Source organism: Phalacrocorax carbo, chromosome 15 (genome assembly GCF_963921805.1).
Source record: "Phalacrocorax carbo chromosome 15, bPhaCar2.1, whole genome shotgun sequence".
Classification (NCBI taxonomy): domain Eukaryota; kingdom Metazoa; phylum Chordata; class Aves; order Suliformes; family Phalacrocoracidae; genus Phalacrocorax; species Phalacrocorax carbo.
In genome coordinates, this window is record NC_087527.1 from 9195915 (window position 1) to 9213160 (window position 17246).

The following is a 17246-nucleotide window of genomic DNA, read 5'->3' on the forward strand; positions in this document are numbered from 1 at the left end:
GGAACAGATGAGCCTCAACTCTGACCGTCTTCACTTTTGGTAGATAATTCTGTAGCTGAGGAGACATAATTTGTGTTAATAATTGCCATTCTCGCTTGGGTAGAACAGAATATGCTGCACCAGTTTAAGTCCAGTTGATCCTTACCTTTCTGACTCTCAAACAAGCACCTCTTTCTTACGCTGTGGCAGCAGCACTAAGTACGTAAATGGAAACTACTAAAGATTAATCAGCAAAACTTACATTTCAGTAACTAAAGTTTAGGGGTTTCGGAATGAACCTTAATGATGTTTACAGTTCTCTAACAGCCACTTTGCAATATTACATTTCCTTTCGAATTACAGTAGCTCACGTTTGTTCCCCTTGTTCCAGAAGCTTTCCTTTTTTTTTTTTTTCTCCCCCCCCTCTCTCATGAGGTTCATACAAAAAGCTGATAGCTGTAAAGATATATATATTTTTGGTCAGTTTTTCATTAACTTTTTTGCTGGTAGAAAAGTATGTAGAAATAAATTAAAGCCATGTTTTTATATATAAAAAGTCGGGTAATGTTGCTGTGTAGGTGAGTGCAGTTAAACTTGGTCAGTAAGTAATCTTACCTGCTCTCAAAAGGAGATTTTTACTACCTGGTTTATTGTATTAAAACTGTTTAAGTTTGAGGTTACCTCAACTTGTTTAAAGAATTTTTGTGGACTTGTACTGTATATTTGTGTAACTATGTCAAGCTTTTATTTAAGATCATTTAACATGTACCATGTACATGTCATTTTACTATATTTCAATGCATCATGCTTGTAACAGGCATTTCATTTATAATAAGTGATTAATTTGGAAGCTCTTTGGTAATTTATCTGCTATTCCTAAATCGGCGTAATGTTAGCTATTTTAAATCACCTTGTAATTACTTGTCAAAATGCCTTAACTGCCCTAACCTGACCAAAATACTATTTTGGTGGGGGTATGGGGAGGATTATATTAATGAAGACAAAATTAATTAGTTTTGCGATCCATGGAACAGTGAGTGGTGGATAACTTTGCACAAATTGTCAGTCCTTGGTTGATGTTTTTTGTTTCTTTTTTTTTTTTTTTTTTTTTAAATTGAACAAGCTGCGTTCAGCCGTCTCGTTAGAAGGAATGTATTCACGCTGCAGTACAGGGCTTTGTTTCTAGCATTTGGGAGGGGGGACTCTCTCTCAGATCTGGGTGTCTTTACATTTTATTCTCCAGTATTTACTATCACGCTTCTTGATTAGAGCAGATTTGATCAATTATTCTTTCCCTCGAACTTACCCTAAGACGATGCCCGGGCAGACCCGGGCTGTGCTGCACTCTGACCCCTCGCTCTCAGCACGCTCGTCCCCAGCCCTTGTTCGTTATTTCCCCCCCAGCTTTCTAGAGCCGTACACGGGGAGCCGCGCGTGGCGACGGCGCGTACCCTGGGCTCTGCTCTGCCGCGGGCCCCGAGCGGAGGTGCTCGGCCGCTGCCCCGAGGCCGTACGGTGCTGCCGAGTCTCGCTCCCGTGTTAAAGCCGTTCTTAGCTGAGCAGTATCCTCAAAGCCATTGCCTCATATCACATCGTGGGTTTTTTTTTTCTATTTTTTAAATAAAGAACAAATTTGGATTTTGATTTACAAATCATGAGTTTATCCCTCACCGGACACACCAAAGACCAGTAAAGCTTATAGCTTTTCCATCTGTTTATAAAGCAATACTGTATTATAAAGAATTGATATTTTTATCACATGCTTGATTGTTTTTGGGTTTTTTTAAGATGTGCACTCTAAACATATCAAACCTAATTTCTTCCTATGAACTTAAGCTGTCTGCGCACAAATTTTTGGGAAAGAAGATGACAGGGCCCATACTATCAAAATACTTTAAAATTATGCATGAAGCAGTAACACTTCTAGGAATTAGATTATTGTGGCTATTCAGGAGAGGGAGGTACAGAAAGGTGTCTGTGAGGTGGAAGCGCAGGTGAGCGGAGCACAGGCTCATTCCAGCTGCGTGTCGCTGGGAGCCGGTGGTTCAGGAGCAGGGGTCTGAAGGAACGGGAGTTTTGTCTGCCAGTAACCACACAATGTAGCAGGGCTGGCAGGAGCTGGGATTCCTGCGGCGCCAGTCCGAGGTGTCTGGCTGAAACTGGGCTGGGATGTGGTAAACTGGGAAACTCTGGTTCCTCACTACTCTTATGGCTATCTTTGGGAGACCTGCAACATACAGTTTCCCTCTAAATGTACTTTCTTTGTGTTCGTGAGGAAGGTGTGGCTGGCAAAAAAAAAACCAAACCAAAAACCAGATTTTGGGACCAGACAGTTATGGCTGAGTCAAGGGTGGGGGGGGAAGAGGCAAAGGTCTGGCAAGGGTGGGCTGGGTTTGTGATGGAAGCTCCATCGCTCCGTAACGGGCATCCTTTCTCCAGGGGAAAAAGCAGATTGTGTTGGCAGAAACTGACTGTATGAAGTAGTTCCTTACAAAGATAGCTGAAATACTGAAGCAAATCTGAGTCTGTATCTAATGAGGATGCTTTTTCGTTGTTGTTAAAATGAGACTATCATCTATGCTTACCTAAGAGGCGATTATGTGAATTTCATGTCCGAGGTATAACTTATGCAGGAATAGTTCTGTAAATACATTTAAATGAATTGTAAAGATATTTAATAAATATAGTATTTATACTAAAATGTGTTTTTTAAAGTAATGCTGATGGCAAAAGCTCAGTCTGTTAATGCAGCGATGCGGCTGGTGGTGTGGGGATGCGCAGCCACCGACGCCTGGGGTGCTGGGCTCAAACCCCCGCTGGAACAAAGAGGCGGGGAGAGGGAGAAGAGTAACGCAAGTCAAACACAAACGTGCCTTAACCTCATGCTTTCAAACATTGCTTTTATTTTTTTTAAACGCATTTCTGTGACAACTTTGGCTGTTGAGTTAAATGCTACCCCTGCAACACTTAAGTGCTCAGTACCAAGCTTTGTCCTTTTCTTGTATCTCTCTTGCAAAACAAGAAGCGGGCGCCGTGTGACGAGGATTGCCGCTTCCCGGGCTGCCTGAGTAGGTATTTGTGAAACGCGCTTCACCACACGCGCTCGGAATACAAACAGTTTCCATCGAGTTCTAACTCACTGAAGAACTGCCATTAAACTTCTAAAACTAGAAACAGCTCCACAATCACCACCTTCAACCATGCTTTTATCTTTCAGGGCAATCCCTGATACTCTTTGCTTGGATTCAAACGCTTTGTTTTACTAGAGAACTTGGGAGCTCTGCGCTTTGCCAAGATCCTCCTCGGTGTCGCTAGCTGTTGCTAAACTATGGGAGGTGTGACTGAGGGCGTCCTTCTCCTTACAGGAAACTGCTCCAAAAAAGAAGGAATGAAACTGGAAAATACAGTAGTTACAGAAGTAAGAAACAGCATGTGATACAGAATTGGGGGGTTTGTTATTTCTGAAGCTTTTGCCACTTTAAAAGTACACTTTAAACTCTTTATCAGTCTAAGGTGTTTCCTAGTGAAACACCTGCCACCCGTGAGCAGTTCCAGCATCACAGTTACCCGTGGCAGTGGTGGGTTCTGCCAGCTGTGCTGCTGTGAGAGCCGGTTCCGCTGAAACGCCACGCGGAGCACCTGGCACCACCGTGTAGCGCCCCTGAGGACAGGCAGCGGTCAGCCCGACGCCGGCGGCGGCACTGCACCGTAACTACGCCTGGGAGCCCCCTCACCTTCTGACAGTGTGACTCAGCCGCCTCCCCTTCCAGCACCGTGTGGTCCTCGGCCCCAGCCGTTCCTCCTGTGCCCGGCCTCTCCCTCTTTGAGACGCTGGGAATACTTCTGATCGCTTGTTGTGCCAAAGGACTTGCAGGGTTCACTGACTCTGTGGTCGGTGTGTTTCTGTTCCACTGTAGCTTTTTGGAAGCAACGGCTTCTGCGTTGCTCTCTTTATCCATGGAGGCTTCTTCAGATTTACCCACACATCTCTTCGAGCTGGATTGGAGAGAGTAGGTCAGGTTAGTAACGGGCTTTTACCTGGTTTTGTTAGAACGTCTTTATTTTCTGTTACCAAACAGCACCATGGCTTTAGGTTCTCAACAAGTATCTTCCCTTCCCCTCCTGCAACAAAACCCTGTGGAGATGAGCAGAAGCTAGCACAGAACGCGCGCTGTTGCACCAGGTTTCATCGCTGTGTGTGATGCCAAGATGTTCCCAAACCTGTCCAGTTCACGGTTTTCACCTGAACAAAGACTCCAGGATCTGTCTGATGCTTACCAGCGCCCTGCAGGTTCCTTCCTTTCCATCTTAAATCTGACTTGGCTGGAAAAACGTTAAACTTCCATTTTCTATTCTCTTAAGGCAGCCTGCCTCCCTCGCCCGCCGTTACCTTTCCTGCTGCTGTGACAAGCAGGGAGGCTGCTGGGAAGCTGGCTCCTTTTCCACGTCAGACAAGGTAGCCAAAATAAAGCTGGCTTCCAGCACCACATCTTCAATGCTGAAAGCAACTGGTCTAAACACAAATATGCAGAGACTTAAACAGCATGCATAATTGCAGGTATTATGGGAGGAAACACAGCTCATGCAATTCTGTAAAGATTAAAAAGTGCCACCTCTGAAAAGCTGAAAATCTAACATATTTGCTGCTGAGGAATATGAGACGGCTTCCTGTTATAGAATTAAATGCACCACCCAGCAAATGCTATATAATATTATAGTCAAATTAGTTTTAAATGTGTAACTGTTTAAATAATCTTTTAAACAGAAAGTGTATTCATTGCATTGATTATAATCATTGTGTGCATTAGGCTGAGAGCCTGAAGGGTTCAGGTAACACATATAGGTGCTCCTTGGTCAGCATGGCTAGCTTAGCAATGCCGCTGCCTAAGTTAAATGCTTTATGCGTAATAAACTATTTAACCCTGTATTGCAGGTTAGAAATACAGCCTTTGGTACAAAATGAAAATCTATGTTATTGTTCCAGTTAAATATCCACTGAGCAACCTGCAGACAAAATTGACCGTGGAGCTGTAACGGCAGTAGTTTGAGTCAGGTCTGTTCCAAAACGTACTTTCCAGGAACGTCAAAATGGATTGAGACGGGAACACTGGTCGCTTCTGACAACACTAGCAGTCCCTGAAAAGAAGTGGTGGGTGGTTAAGTGCTGCTTTAAAAACAGAAGCCCGGTATTAGAACGCAAGTTTATCCCAGCTTTCGTTTACTGGCAAAAAGAGGGTAGAAGCCTCCTGATTCTAGAACACGTTTCTTGCCTTCCCTGTCTGGAGCTTTGCCAAAGAAGCTTCTGCAGGTGAGCTGCTGTGGCCACTATGCTTCCTCCAGGACAGCTACAGCCTGCCTGCCCAGCACTGAAACTACACTTCTGTTGTTTTAAAAATGTTTTGCTTGTTTTTCAAAGGCTACTGTGAGGGACTCTGCAATGTCCTGAAGGTCCTGTGTTTTAAGGTTGATCCTCAGCCAGCTGGTGAAATCTGCGGCGGGCCGGGCAGAATGCTGCCACAGCCATTCTGCAGGGACCGTCCTGCCCCAGTCAGGCCAACTTGTGGGAATTGTTTTATTGCCAAGACAAATTCTTACTTTACCCTCAATTCTTTAAGGCAAAACGTCACTTCAGAATCTACTCCAACTTGAAAGTAGTCAAACTCATCTGGATTTAGTTGTATTTCAGTAAGCATCGTCTTTGAAAAATCTGTTCAAAATAACAAGACGAGGACTCAAAGGAGTGAAGTTTGACCTCAACAAAGCTACAGTTATAACAATAAGGTTTTTACATCAGCATTGTTTGAACAATGATTGTATTTTTATAGTGACTACCAGTAACAAATGTTTATCTAAATTTATGTCATAATTAAGTAAAAACATCCTCAATTTATTTACAGTATATTATGTAGATTTAAATGACTTTTAACAGAAGCCATTTTGTGTTCCACTGTGTTATCTAACCTGATACCTGCTGCCGCTCTTGCAGATCTGCTTTGTCGGCAGGCATTCATCACAGAGAGTATTACCGGCTGCTTATTGCTGCACAGACGGGAAGACCAAAATGCAGCATGACTTTAACAGGTTAATCATAATTGCTGACAATCATCAGAGGACAATGAAGGTGGACTTAGGTTCTTTGTTCTAAATTATAACCTTTTCCGGATACGTAAGTGGCGACAGGAAACAGGATCTTCAGTTTCAGGTATTTGATTGTTGCTTATTATCGTTAGATTAGTCCGTAGTTGTTATTAGGTATGTGAGAAAAAAGTAAGAGGGTACTTCTGTGACGCGTTATAGTCTCAGAAGCATTCAGAAAAATTTTACAGCAGCTTGAACAGCGCGCACCGATCCAATTCTCTTCCAAAGCCAGGCTGCAAACAAAGCATTACAAACCGCTCCCAGGCTTCTCTCTCTCTGCTCAAGAATTTAACTTGGCCTTCAACAAGGCCCCATTGCACATTCACATATAATCCTGTAAAGTTCCTTAATACTATAGGAACATACCCCTATAACACACCTGCCAGCTTCTGCAAGGCAGAGCCTACCACATGCAAATGAAAACAAGTCTAGGCAGAAGGTGTAATTTCTTTCTTTGAAAACTAAACCTGCAGGTGCAAAAACCCAAGCCATCGCCAGATGATACGTTCAAAGGACATGTTTTGTTTTGTGCATACAGGACATTTGCTGCAGGCAGTGTATTGCATCGCATGCTGCACAACAAGAACAATGCTTGTAATTCCTCCTTTTTCTCCTTGATTGTTTGGTTTTTTGGTATCTCATTAAATTTTAACCTACTATTTCTTTCACCTTCTTCCTTACAATAACCCTTTGAAGTGTATGTTTCTAAAAATAACAAAACTCTTCATTAAAAATGCAATTTTTAGTGTCTTTATTTTCAGTCATTTCTCCCATTTCACTCCAGTCAGTTTCCACCACTTCATCCTTTTTGCTCTCCACTGCTTCAGCCTGTTCTCAGCAGAGTCCCCACCCCTACGCTCTAGGCAGTCATCTTTTTCTAGGTCATAATCCTCAGCTTTGGTCATAAGCAAGTATGAAAAGCATCCCCTTATTATATGATACAGAAGAACCTATACTTCAAAAACACAATTATATCTTTAAAATTAGTTTGAGTCACACACCAAGAATCTAGATTGTCCTCGATCTCAGATGGAGACACGAAATGGCAGCGTGCAGCCTAACAGCGTTAGGCCAGCTAACGCACTGTATTGCCCTTACACTAAAATATACTCTGTAATGATATCAATTCTATAATTACGGTATTCAGATTTAAAGAGTTCTTTTTAAAACATAAAATTATCTCCTTTTTCCTGCTGCTTCTCTTGCAGCTTCTGCTCCTGCAGCACAGTAATTACCTCTCTTCAAGCCCACAGCAAGTGGCATAATTTATTTAAATTGGCTGCTCAGTCTGATATCTGCCACTGATACCAGGAAAATGTTATTAAAACCATACTTTCTTAAAATATATTAAAACCAGAGGGTGGCAGGTTGACTTGAAATCCTTCTATATATATTCCCTCTCTTACAAATCTCATTCAGCCATAAGATGCATTCTCCATTTATGTTGCAATAGTTATTATTCGTTTAGTTCACCTGTTTTTAAGTCCCAGTATTGTTTAATCTTTTGAATTTCCTTACCAGAGTCTTCCTCAGCGTAACTCTTGAAACAAACTTTCATTGGAGTAACTGATAAGGTTACTTCTTCTTGACTGGTCGGAAAGTGAATCATTACATCAGCCAGCAGCCTGTAAAATTTCATCCAACATTATAATAATTTTACATGCCACTAATTACCAGCTGGCATTTGTTACTCATGTTAGAAATTAAACCTGTTACTTGGCAATACTGTTGGAAAAGCTGCCATTAAAATACGCACCCCTTAAAGCATACTATGTCTTTTTAATTTATATAGCAATAGGTACTAAAGAAATCTAAAAATACAACTAGTAATTACAAAAGCAAATTTGTTTACATTTAATGCCTGTGTATGCTGCCAACTCAGTCTTTTATATATATATAGATATTGCTGCTACCTTTCTATATGTATATATCACAGTTTTGAGCAAACCTCAGCGTCCTATACTCTTTATTCAAAAGCTTGCAGTTCTAAAAGTTGAAAAATCTTTTTTTAAACACAACACATACTATCTATGCAGAGATATCTTTATACACCTTTAATGCTTTCATGGTTGATTACTGTGACAAGAGCTCCTGCTCACAAGAAACACTTTTAAGAGAAATCCTGACAGGAGAAGCACAGTTGAACTGGTTGTTCTTTGCCTCGGCTTGCAACGACAGGCCAAATCTTGGATTCTTCCAGGAGCTGCCTTTCGAAGCAGAACTTTGCCTTATTGCATTAAAAAAAGTTGTACTTTTACCCCTGGTTTCTTTGCCTATAAAATTTAGAACTACTTTATTTGTCCCAGGTGGAAGTTGCTCAAAGGTGTGAATTCAAATTATATACATTACACACTTCTCAAGGTTTGACTGAGTAGGATTAATGACAGAATGATCCAAATTTCTTAAGTTGTAATGTGAAAAATCAAGCACTAGGATATAGGATTTAGGAATTGACCATTTTTGACCGTGCCCTAATCAGATTTTGATTATGTTAATGACTATGAGGACAGTATTGCCTCTGGTGTGATTTTTTAAGAAAAAATATTTTTGTATTCATTACCTGGAGTGGACTTTAAGTACATTTGGACACATATGCTTTGCAAAAACAGCCTGCAATGGATCACATTCTTGAAAGGTCAGATTATATGTTTTAACAACACCTAAGTATAAAGGATATGAACAAAAATCAATGCTGGTCTGTAACTTTAAATGTTTTTTCAGTATTAATTGCTCTTTTAGGAAATCTCAATAAAGAAAGTAAGCAAGTGACTTACTCAAGCTATGTGGAAATAACTCACCCGCAACAGAAAATTGAATTAACCTGCCAGCTAAGACTTCCTTCATCCTGTGAGTTATGCCCCTCCAGCGTCTGAGTTTTTTAAGAATCCACAAGAAATAAGTGAACAGCAACAAGTACAACAAATGCAGGGCCAAAAAGGGCTTCAATACTTAACTGGTATAATAATATAAAAGGTGGTGGAATACATAAGGCAAACCCTACAGATCCCTATGTATTTCTAAATAAGCATGAGCTAAGAGCTTAATTATCTTGAGACTTAATTAAAAATGCTATTATTAGTAATACAAGCTAGATTTTTAATACGTAAAGCACTGCCTGTTACACAGCGCAGCTCAGCAAGCTTGTGATAGATGGTGGTTCTTTGAGTTTTGCAAAGACTAACGGCGATGAATACACCTGCTGTTCTGCTAGACTGAGGATGTCAGACCTGTTACCATTTTGAAGAACTCTAAGTATTAGAAGTGGAAAGAGCCTCTAGTTCAAACACCTGCCAAAACAGGATTTCCCTTCCTTTCCAAACTGTGTGTGTTTTTTCCAGAATTTGCTCCAGCCTAATTTCAAACTGTAAGCAGTAGGCTGACGGTTAATATACAGCATGCATTACCTACTGAACTGAAGAGCGTTTGCCTGATAAAGCCTGTTATAACTTCATTTTAACAAGGTGATGCACATGATAAATACAAATTACGATGTGAAGAGGCTAAAGTGTTTGGCGTAATGTTCCATTGATAACACACAGTTAATAATTACACTAAATATTGTGTTGCCCTGCTGTTTTAAACTGCTTCTGTTTCTGTAAAGTCACTTGATGCGTAACCTACCATGTCTGCAGAGGAGCTGAAAAGTTATGTGATGGTCATTAGTATTTGTATAAATGCTGCATTTCTCAACATTCCTTTCAAGCACATTTACACATCTAAATACAGGAAGAACTGACTGTAAAAATAAATAAACAAAATTAATCAGTGCAGAGGTTACTCACCAAGCAATTTTGCAATATTATTTTCCTAGTTTCATACAGTTTATCTCAAGATCCTGCTTCTATGGCTTTCCCAAACTGCTTTGTAAGCAGGCACTGAGGCAGCCAATACCGATCCTCGTCCTCCTCACCTGCTATTCCAACAGATGGCCAATGGGTGCGTTTGCTAAACACCTGGTCAAAGCTCTCCTGCCTCATACTGCTTTTGATGGCTACAGGAGAAACACTGCAGAGGCAGAAACGTGGTATTCCTTCACTCCAAGGTGAACCTTGTTCAGACTTCAGGAACAACAGGGCACACAGCTCAGGAGGTGCAACTTCTAAACATAATTAAATACCACCCACTTTCTTTTGCAGAATTGCTCAGAAGCACTTGAGTTCAGAGCCATCTACATGCCTCTACAAGCTTTCCCCTGTAATATCATTTGGAAATTGGGCTAATTTGCTGCTTTCAAAGCTGTGCATAACAATCCATTAAAACATACCTTAATTATCAATTTGCATGGGAGGGATAACTGTTTTTCCTTCTGACATGGTTGAGACACAGCTGCCCAGCAGTATTGGTGAAAAAACATAGATGAGAAGAAGACATATGCATATGCTGACCTTGAAGAATTCACTGACCTTAAGGCAAGCTGAAAGTAAGTAGAATAACTTATTAACTCAAAATATTTCATATAGAACCTTTAACAAAAAAGCCATCTCTGTGCTTCAGTCCCATACCTAAGCCACAAAACCTTTAAATGCATAAGTCTCAAAATAAATATAGATGCATCATGTGCACCATCATGTTCAAGCTGATCACCTCCATTATTGGTGGTCAGAAGCCACAGGTATAATACAGGCACGGGAATCCCATCTACGGATATTTAAGTGGCCCTGAAGTGTGAGTTACCTAAACCTAAGCACTTAACGCCCAGCTTGCATCTGAGGCATTTGGAGGATTGGGGTTTATTCTATAACAATCTTCCTGTACACCCATCCACACGATATGTACAAATGAGCAAAGACACTACTAGCACCTCGAAAATTCTTCAGGTATAAAAAGTAATTGTCTCCACTTCTGATTTTCCAGCCTCCCAGCAAGTTAAGGAGAGTTGATAATTTTTAACTAAGAAACCTCTAGAGAAAACCCTAATTCTGCTGGAAATGGTGTTTGATTAATCAGAGGCATATTAATGGATGCATTCTTCCTGTTGAGTCATATCGGTACAAAAACACATTTAGAGGCAGCTTCTGATGTGGTACAAAACATAAACCTTTTGACCCAGGACAACAGAAATAAACCCCTTGGTATTAATCCAGATGTCCTGGACAAGATTCAGTTGGGGTAAGAAAAAGTTGAAGAATACTAGGGGCAGAGAAGAAATGAATCTTCCATGATGTAATCTGCATAATTACAATTACAGAAAATATGGCATTTGTCCATATTGAAAGTGGAGGAAGCTGGGAGGGAATCTAACTCAGACCGAAGGGTACCTGTAGGAAAACAACACAATCTCCAACAATATAAATACTAAGCTTCCAATAAATATTTTTAAATTACAAAAAAAAAATCAAAGTCACTTACACCTTTTTCTATGGGGTCAAAACAAAATTCATCACTAATACGTGCTATAGCATGTATTGCTCTTCCAAACACTAGCAGGAAAAGAGAACAGTGCAATATGCATTCAAAGTTAGAAAAAAGTTATACTACATTTTCTCAGAATAATTTAAGAGGAAACATTACAAATATCCTACACATTTCAAAGAAAACCAGTGACATGGTAGAAAACATTACTTTTGCTTTTTAGAAGCAAAAACACCTTGATATTTTCAAAAGCTGCCTCTGAAGAGGCACACCTCAAACGTCCTCTGTCCCTTTGCAGCAACAGGCATGACCTGATGCCACCACAAAGTTCAGTCTAAGCTGGCAGAACACCACTGAAGACAGAAATTACATTTTGTAGATGGTAACAAGTCTGAGCAAGCGGTAACCCATTGGATATCTGTAAAGATGTAGCTCTAAAAAACACGGAACCAGCAGTAGGTCTCAAAATTTGCCTCTGCCCACCCTGGCAGAGCAGCATTTTGCACAAAATGCTGCACACGGGAGGTTTAGTTGGGCCACTGGAAGTAGACCGGCATGCACTGGGAGGCACCTGGCTAAGCCATGGCTTCTCCTCCTGAAAGTACCACAAATCCATCTCTCTGCTCGCTGATCTGAACAACTTTGAGGCTGCATATTGCCCCATGAAAACATCTTTGTTCTCCTGGGCATGAAAAAAAGGCAGCTCCTCAGCTCTGCTGTGACCCGTGGTGGGGCTGGCCAAAGCCCCCAGTGCTTCGTGCCCCACCTTGCACTGCCTGAAAGCCCTCGGGGGAAGCCCACTGAGGGCAGCACGCCAGGGACCCGTGTGCCAGCAGGCCAGTCACACGTTCCCACGGCCGCTGGCCCCGCTGAGGCGTGCCACCCTGAGGCGGCCCCACTCTGGGGTGCCTGTTTCTCCCACATATGCCCCTCAGCCCCAGGCCCACCACCTCTCCTGGGGCCGCGGGTACCTCTGAGATGAGCCCCCGCAATAACACACTTCATGGCCCACCACAGACTCCCTGGGCCGCGCCTCTCCTGTCACACAACGCCTGCAGAATGAGCGGGAAACGCCCTCCTCTTAGAGGCCCGGATGTAGCCACACATGGGGAGGTGGGGCTACGTAGAAACGCGTTTCAGGCTGGGCTGGCCCTTCAGAGGTGCCGTAGCGGCTGGTTGGCGCCGGCCTGGCTTCCGGGAGGCGGCGCGGCGGCGGGCGTCAGGGAGTGCGGCGCCGGGCAGGATGGTGAGCGGCGGGGACGGCCCGGCCCGCACCCCCCGGGCCCTACCCCCACCGGGGCTCGCCCCGCCGCGCCCAGGGGCCATAGGCTGGCTTTCTCCGGCCGCGGCCCCTCGGGTCTGGGCCGGCGGCGCGGAGGGCGCGGGGCCCCCGAGGGCGGCGGGAGGGCGGGCGGGCCCCGGCGGTGGCGGGCCGGGAGCGGCGGCGCCGAGCGTGCGCTCGGGGAATGGTTTCTGCCAGTCGCCGCCCCGAAATGCGGCTAGTGCCGAGCTGAGGTAGATGGAGGGGCGGGGGGAGCGGCGAGAGGAGGCGAGGCCCCGCCGGTGGTGAGCAGGCCGTGCCCCGGCGAGGGGGCTGCGCGCAGAGCCGGTTTCTAAGTCATTATTCTTAGTATTGTTATTATTTTAACGCTTCTTTCATAACATCAACAATTCATTAATTATTATTTGCCTATTCATTTGGCTATATTTTCTTCTCTGTTGCTTTCTTTTGTTTAACACTGATCATGTTTCACCCTGTTTTTCGTTCCCCCCTGTCTGCAATCAACTTCTTCATCCCACTAAGGCTGGGCACAGAGTAAGTTTACTCCTCTCGGCTGTTGCTAACACCGGTGGTAAGGGCTTGTTCATGTTACTAGATAATACGAATGTCAGGTGGTACATATGAATTAGGGGCTGCTGTTCAAGCCGTGCTCAAGATCGCACCTCAATTCCTAGTTAAAGCCAGATGTAACATTCTTTGCCACTATTTTGTGTCGCAGACACCTGTGATTATTAAACACTCTTCAGTCACTTTAATTTGGTTTTGTTATTGTAGCTTGCCAAGCTTTTTTTTTTAATTAATGGGAGCTCAAATGTGATCTGGGGGAAAATATAGGGCCCGCCAGTTCATCAGCAAAGGTGACATTCTTTGTTGAATGCACAAACTCTGCTGACTTCAGTGGGGTTACAGGTTTTAAGCGGCAGTATAATTTTGTTAAGCATTAAATACATAACTGGTATTGCATGCCTAAGTCCCCTAAGCATCATAGACAGAATCTGTCTATTGCCACTTTAATAATCAAAATCACTTGTTATTCATTTTTTACTTGCATTCAAGTACATCATCTCTAGACGGATGCTAGTGAGGGTATTTTCACTGGGAACTCTTGAAGGACCATCAAAAATGTGTCCTTTTTTTCTCTCCTGCGTTAGTTTTAAATTGGTAGCTTATTGATGAAAAAACTCTTGTATTGCTTTACCGATACTTTCAACCATCTGTTCTCTGAAGATGCATGGCTTTGATGATGGCACTGAGATGTTCTTAATCCAAAAAAACCAAACCCAAACAAAAAACCCACCCAAGTTCCATCTGCCTTTTTTTGATGACTATTAACATGAAGATAGCTGCATGGCCTAAAAATTTAAAAAGAAAATATTAAAAAAGGTAATTCCTTAGCATAGTTACTACTGCTTATAGATATATCTGGGCTGTGTTGTTTACAAACACATTTGATGGCTGTCATTTTAGGAACTGTCTTACTAACAAAGCATTATGGTTAGAAGATAAACTGGATGGCTCTTAATATGGAGCTGTTCATCAAGTTAACAGGGTGACTGTCTCTAGATCAAGTGTTTTTACAGTGTAGTGCCATAACACTCCATGCTTTATAGAGCTTTTTGCATAATTAATTTATCGCTGTGTTGCTCTCATTAATTTCTTTATTCGCAGATTTAAAGCCTGTGATATTAAACTATGGTCTCACTTCATCCGAATCCTTAATTTTGAAGCCCCCATTAAATCTGTATTCTCCTTGCATTTATTGTGCTGAAACTATGCATATATAGGACTGGTAATAGAACTGCTGCGTGCAGTAGTCTGGCTTATCTCCTCTGCAGTGCCCTGGCTTTTTTGCTTTGTTTTTAAAAACTGCTAGTCTTATCCTGTTGTTCAGTGGTTCCTCCAATGCGGACTCAGAAAGTCATCTATTCTGGTCAACGTGTGTTGCAAATTTGTGGCCTTGGTTTGTTTGTTTTTTTTTTTTTTGATAAGGAAGAAAACAGAAGTTAATTAAAGCAGAAAGAAACTTGGCTGAAGAGTTTTAAATGGAAGTGGCCACAGTTTAGATCTGTGCTTGAGAACACATATTAGAGCTGTCCTATGTATGGGGTTTTCTCTTTTCTTTTTTCTTTTTTTTTTTATGTTTAAGGAGGAAAAAAAAAGTGGGATAGTTTACAGTAGTTCCCAAATTTGTGTAAAATACATCACGTAGTAACACATTTCTCTTATACCTTGTCACGGCTTTCAGCAACAAATTAAAAAATTCTGTAGACTGTTGTGTTTGCAAGGCCTCCTCTGGGCAATGTTCTGCGTTAGTAAGGGGCCTTGTTTTCCCTACAGCAATAGCCCATCACCATCTCATTCTTATTTTAGTAGCTTTCACATCAAAATGCAAAGTTACGGAACTGAAGAAAACCTTGCAATGCTTGTTTGCCAATGATTCTTGTCTTAGTTTGCATCTGTAACGATCTTTCTTTCCTATCACAACACCTGATAAGTTGGTGTTAGTATTAGGAGATCTTCACATTCCACACCGATGCAACAGCCTCCCAGCCAAATTCAAAAAACTGCTGGTTCCAGGGAAGATCCAACACATCCTTTGCACAGGAAACCTCTGCACCAAGGACACTTATGACTACCTCAAGACTTTGGCTGGGGATGTCCACGTTGTCAGAGGGGACTTTGATGAGGTAGTGTCCTCTATTGATAATGACATTTTTTGTGCATTTTTTACATAAGGGCACCATTTGGGTTATCTGTACTTCAAGTAGAAGCAGGAAACTGACGTTACATAGCACTGAGGGCATGGGCAAAAGAGTTGGGGTTACAGTCAATAATGTGACTGGCACAATAAGTTCTTGTCTGTCCTCGGTATAAATAAAAGTAATTTGCGCACTTGGCTCTGTCCAGGACTCCGGCAAACAGGACCTGCTGGTGTCAGATCTCTGAAGTTCCTTGCATCCACATTTTCCACAGCATTTGTACAAGCAGCTTTGTAGCTCTCATTTTGTAGCAGCAGGGCCAATTACATTGGGTGTTTCCATGAGCTTTTCCCCTCTTCTTGGTATTGCATAGAGATTTTTAAACATAAATCTGTGCATCTAATCTGTGTTTATATTTTTATTTTATTTTTAGAACCTGAATTATCCTGAACAGAAAGTTGTAACTGTTGGACAGTTCAAAATTGGGCTGATTCACGGCCATCAGGTTATTCCTTGGGGTGATATGGCCAGCCTGGCACTGCTACAAAGGCAGTTTGATGTGGACATCCTAATTTCAGGACATACACACAAATTTGAGGCATTTGAACATGAAAACAAGTTCTATATCAATCCAGGATCAGCTACAGGAGCTTATCATGCCTTAGAGAAGTAAGTGAAGTGCAGGAAATAGCTGTGGAGGGATTCTTTTTGATAATACAACTGAATTACAAAACTAATTCGGAAGGTTAATATTTACATTCTCGATGTCGGGGAGAGGAAGCGTTGGTAGTACTTGCTAACTCTCCTTGACTGAAACAGATGAGAATGAAATACTTAAAGCTTCAGATCTGATGTATTTTGCTTACAAAACTCATCCATTTTTCTTAGAGTGATTTCTGTTACCTAGTGGTGAAACACTGCTAAGGCGATGATATGCACACAACTGATAAGGATCTTTTTTCCTCTCTTTCCAGCAACATCATTCCTTCCTTTGTGCTGATGGATATCCAGGCTTCTACAGTAGTTACATACGTCTATCAACTAATTGGAGACGATGTGAAAGTAGAAAGAATTGAGTACAAAAAGTCTTAAAAATGTATTTTGCTTGTCTGGTATTTTTACCATCTCATTCTGAACTCCAAGTTACGACAATACTTGATTGCTAGTTTACAGTACTACACTTACTCGCTAACAGCTTAACAATGTAGCTTATTGCTAATAACTTTAAAACTACATTGTGTTTGCTTTTCTCTGTATGAATTGATTTGTAAAATATTCCATTAAAATAACTTTAAATACTGTTCCTTAATGTTGTAATAAACTCCACTTCATAAAAAAATCTAAGCTTTATGAACTGTTATTGGAAAAAATGTGACAGTTGTTGCTTTTAAAATGCCTGATGGGCTGGTTTGGTGACTTCTAAAGTATATGGGTAAAGGGCTGGAACAAATAGATTGAAGGCTCTGGCACCATGTTACCTTTGCTTCAGAAGCCAGCTGAGATTTAATTTTCTCAATTTAGCATTCCCAAATAAGTTAAAAGAATAAAATGGATTGATAGCATCTGAAAATACGACAGTAACTCAAAACTTACAGTAGTAATTTCACTACAGAAAGTTTAACTTCAGTCTTTTTAATGAAAGCTGTTCCAAATACTACTATGCCTTAATGAATGATGGTCTCAAATCTATAAGCAGTGAAGAGAGGCTTTATTTATGGTGTATCTCTAACACTACATGCATAGGCACTTTGCTCCATGTAGAGGTTTTAAAGAATGTAATTCCATATGGCACTTGT

General features: G+C 41.7%; 2 protein-coding genes across 3 annotated transcripts; one reads left to right on the forward strand and one right to left on the reverse strand.

Moving 5' to 3' along the window:
• Window positions 1–3331: 3331 nt before the first annotated feature.
• Window positions 3332–12597, reverse strand: RAD9B (RAD9 checkpoint clamp component B). Its single transcript, XM_064466087.1, has 10 exons — window positions 12441–12597; window positions 11467–11537; window positions 10382–10531; window positions 9739–9853; window positions 8678–8777; window positions 7636–7742; window positions 5580–5686; window positions 5051–5115; window positions 4370–4492; window positions 3332–3975 (listed from the first exon to the last, which is right to left on the reverse strand). Exons 1-10 carry the CDS (start codon window positions 12472–12474, stop codon window positions 3543–3545), a joined length of 1305 nt encoding a protein of 434 aa, XP_064322157.1. The 5' UTR covers window positions 12475–12597; the 3' UTR covers window positions 3332–3542.
• Window positions 12560–16789, forward strand: VPS29 (VPS29 retromer complex component). 2 transcript variants are annotated; one of them, XM_064466085.1, is made up of 5 exons: window positions 12560–12715; window positions 13274–13285; window positions 15247–15438; window positions 15884–16119; window positions 16425–16789. In XM_064466085.1, the coding sequence occupies exons 1-5, from the start codon at window positions 12575–12577 to the stop codon at window positions 16540–16542; spliced, it is 699 nt and encodes a 232-aa protein (XP_064322155.1). In that variant the 5' UTR covers window positions 12560–12574; the 3' UTR covers window positions 16543–16789. The 2 variants fall into 2 exon arrangements, with proteins under 2 accessions (XP_064322155.1, XP_064322156.1); XM_064466086.1 differs by lacking the exon at window positions 13274–13285.
• The last annotated feature ends 457 nt before the right edge of the window (window positions 16790–17246 follow it).

What these genes read in the sequence shown, in the direction of transcription:
- RAD9B (XM_064466087.1), bottom strand. Translation starts at nt 12,474, where the DNA reads ATGAAGTGTGTTATTGCGGGGGCTCATCTCAGAG. An exon ending in CATGCAAATTGATAATTAAG is followed by an intron (nt 9,854 to 10,381) that starts GTATGTTTTAAT and finishes TTATTTTTACAG; the next exon opens with TCAGTTCTTCCTGTATTTAG. An exon ending in GTACTTAAAGTCCACTCCAG is followed by an intron (nt 7,743 to 8,677) that starts GTAATGAATACA and finishes GAAATTTTACAG; the next exon opens with GCTGCTGGCTGATGTAATGA.
- VPS29 (XM_064466085.1), top strand. Translation starts at nt 12,575, where the DNA reads ATGGGGAGGTGGGGCTACGTAGAAACGCGTTTCAGGCTGGGCTGGCCC. An exon ending in TCAGAGGGGACTTTGATGAG is followed by an intron (nt 15,439 to 15,883) that starts GTAGTGTCCTCT and finishes TTTTATTTTTAG; the next exon opens with AACCTGAATTATCCTGAACA. An exon ending in GCTTATCATGCCTTAGAGAA is followed by an intron (nt 16,120 to 16,424) that starts GTAAGTGAAGTG and finishes CTCTCTTTCCAG; the next exon opens with CAACATCATTCCTTCCTTTG.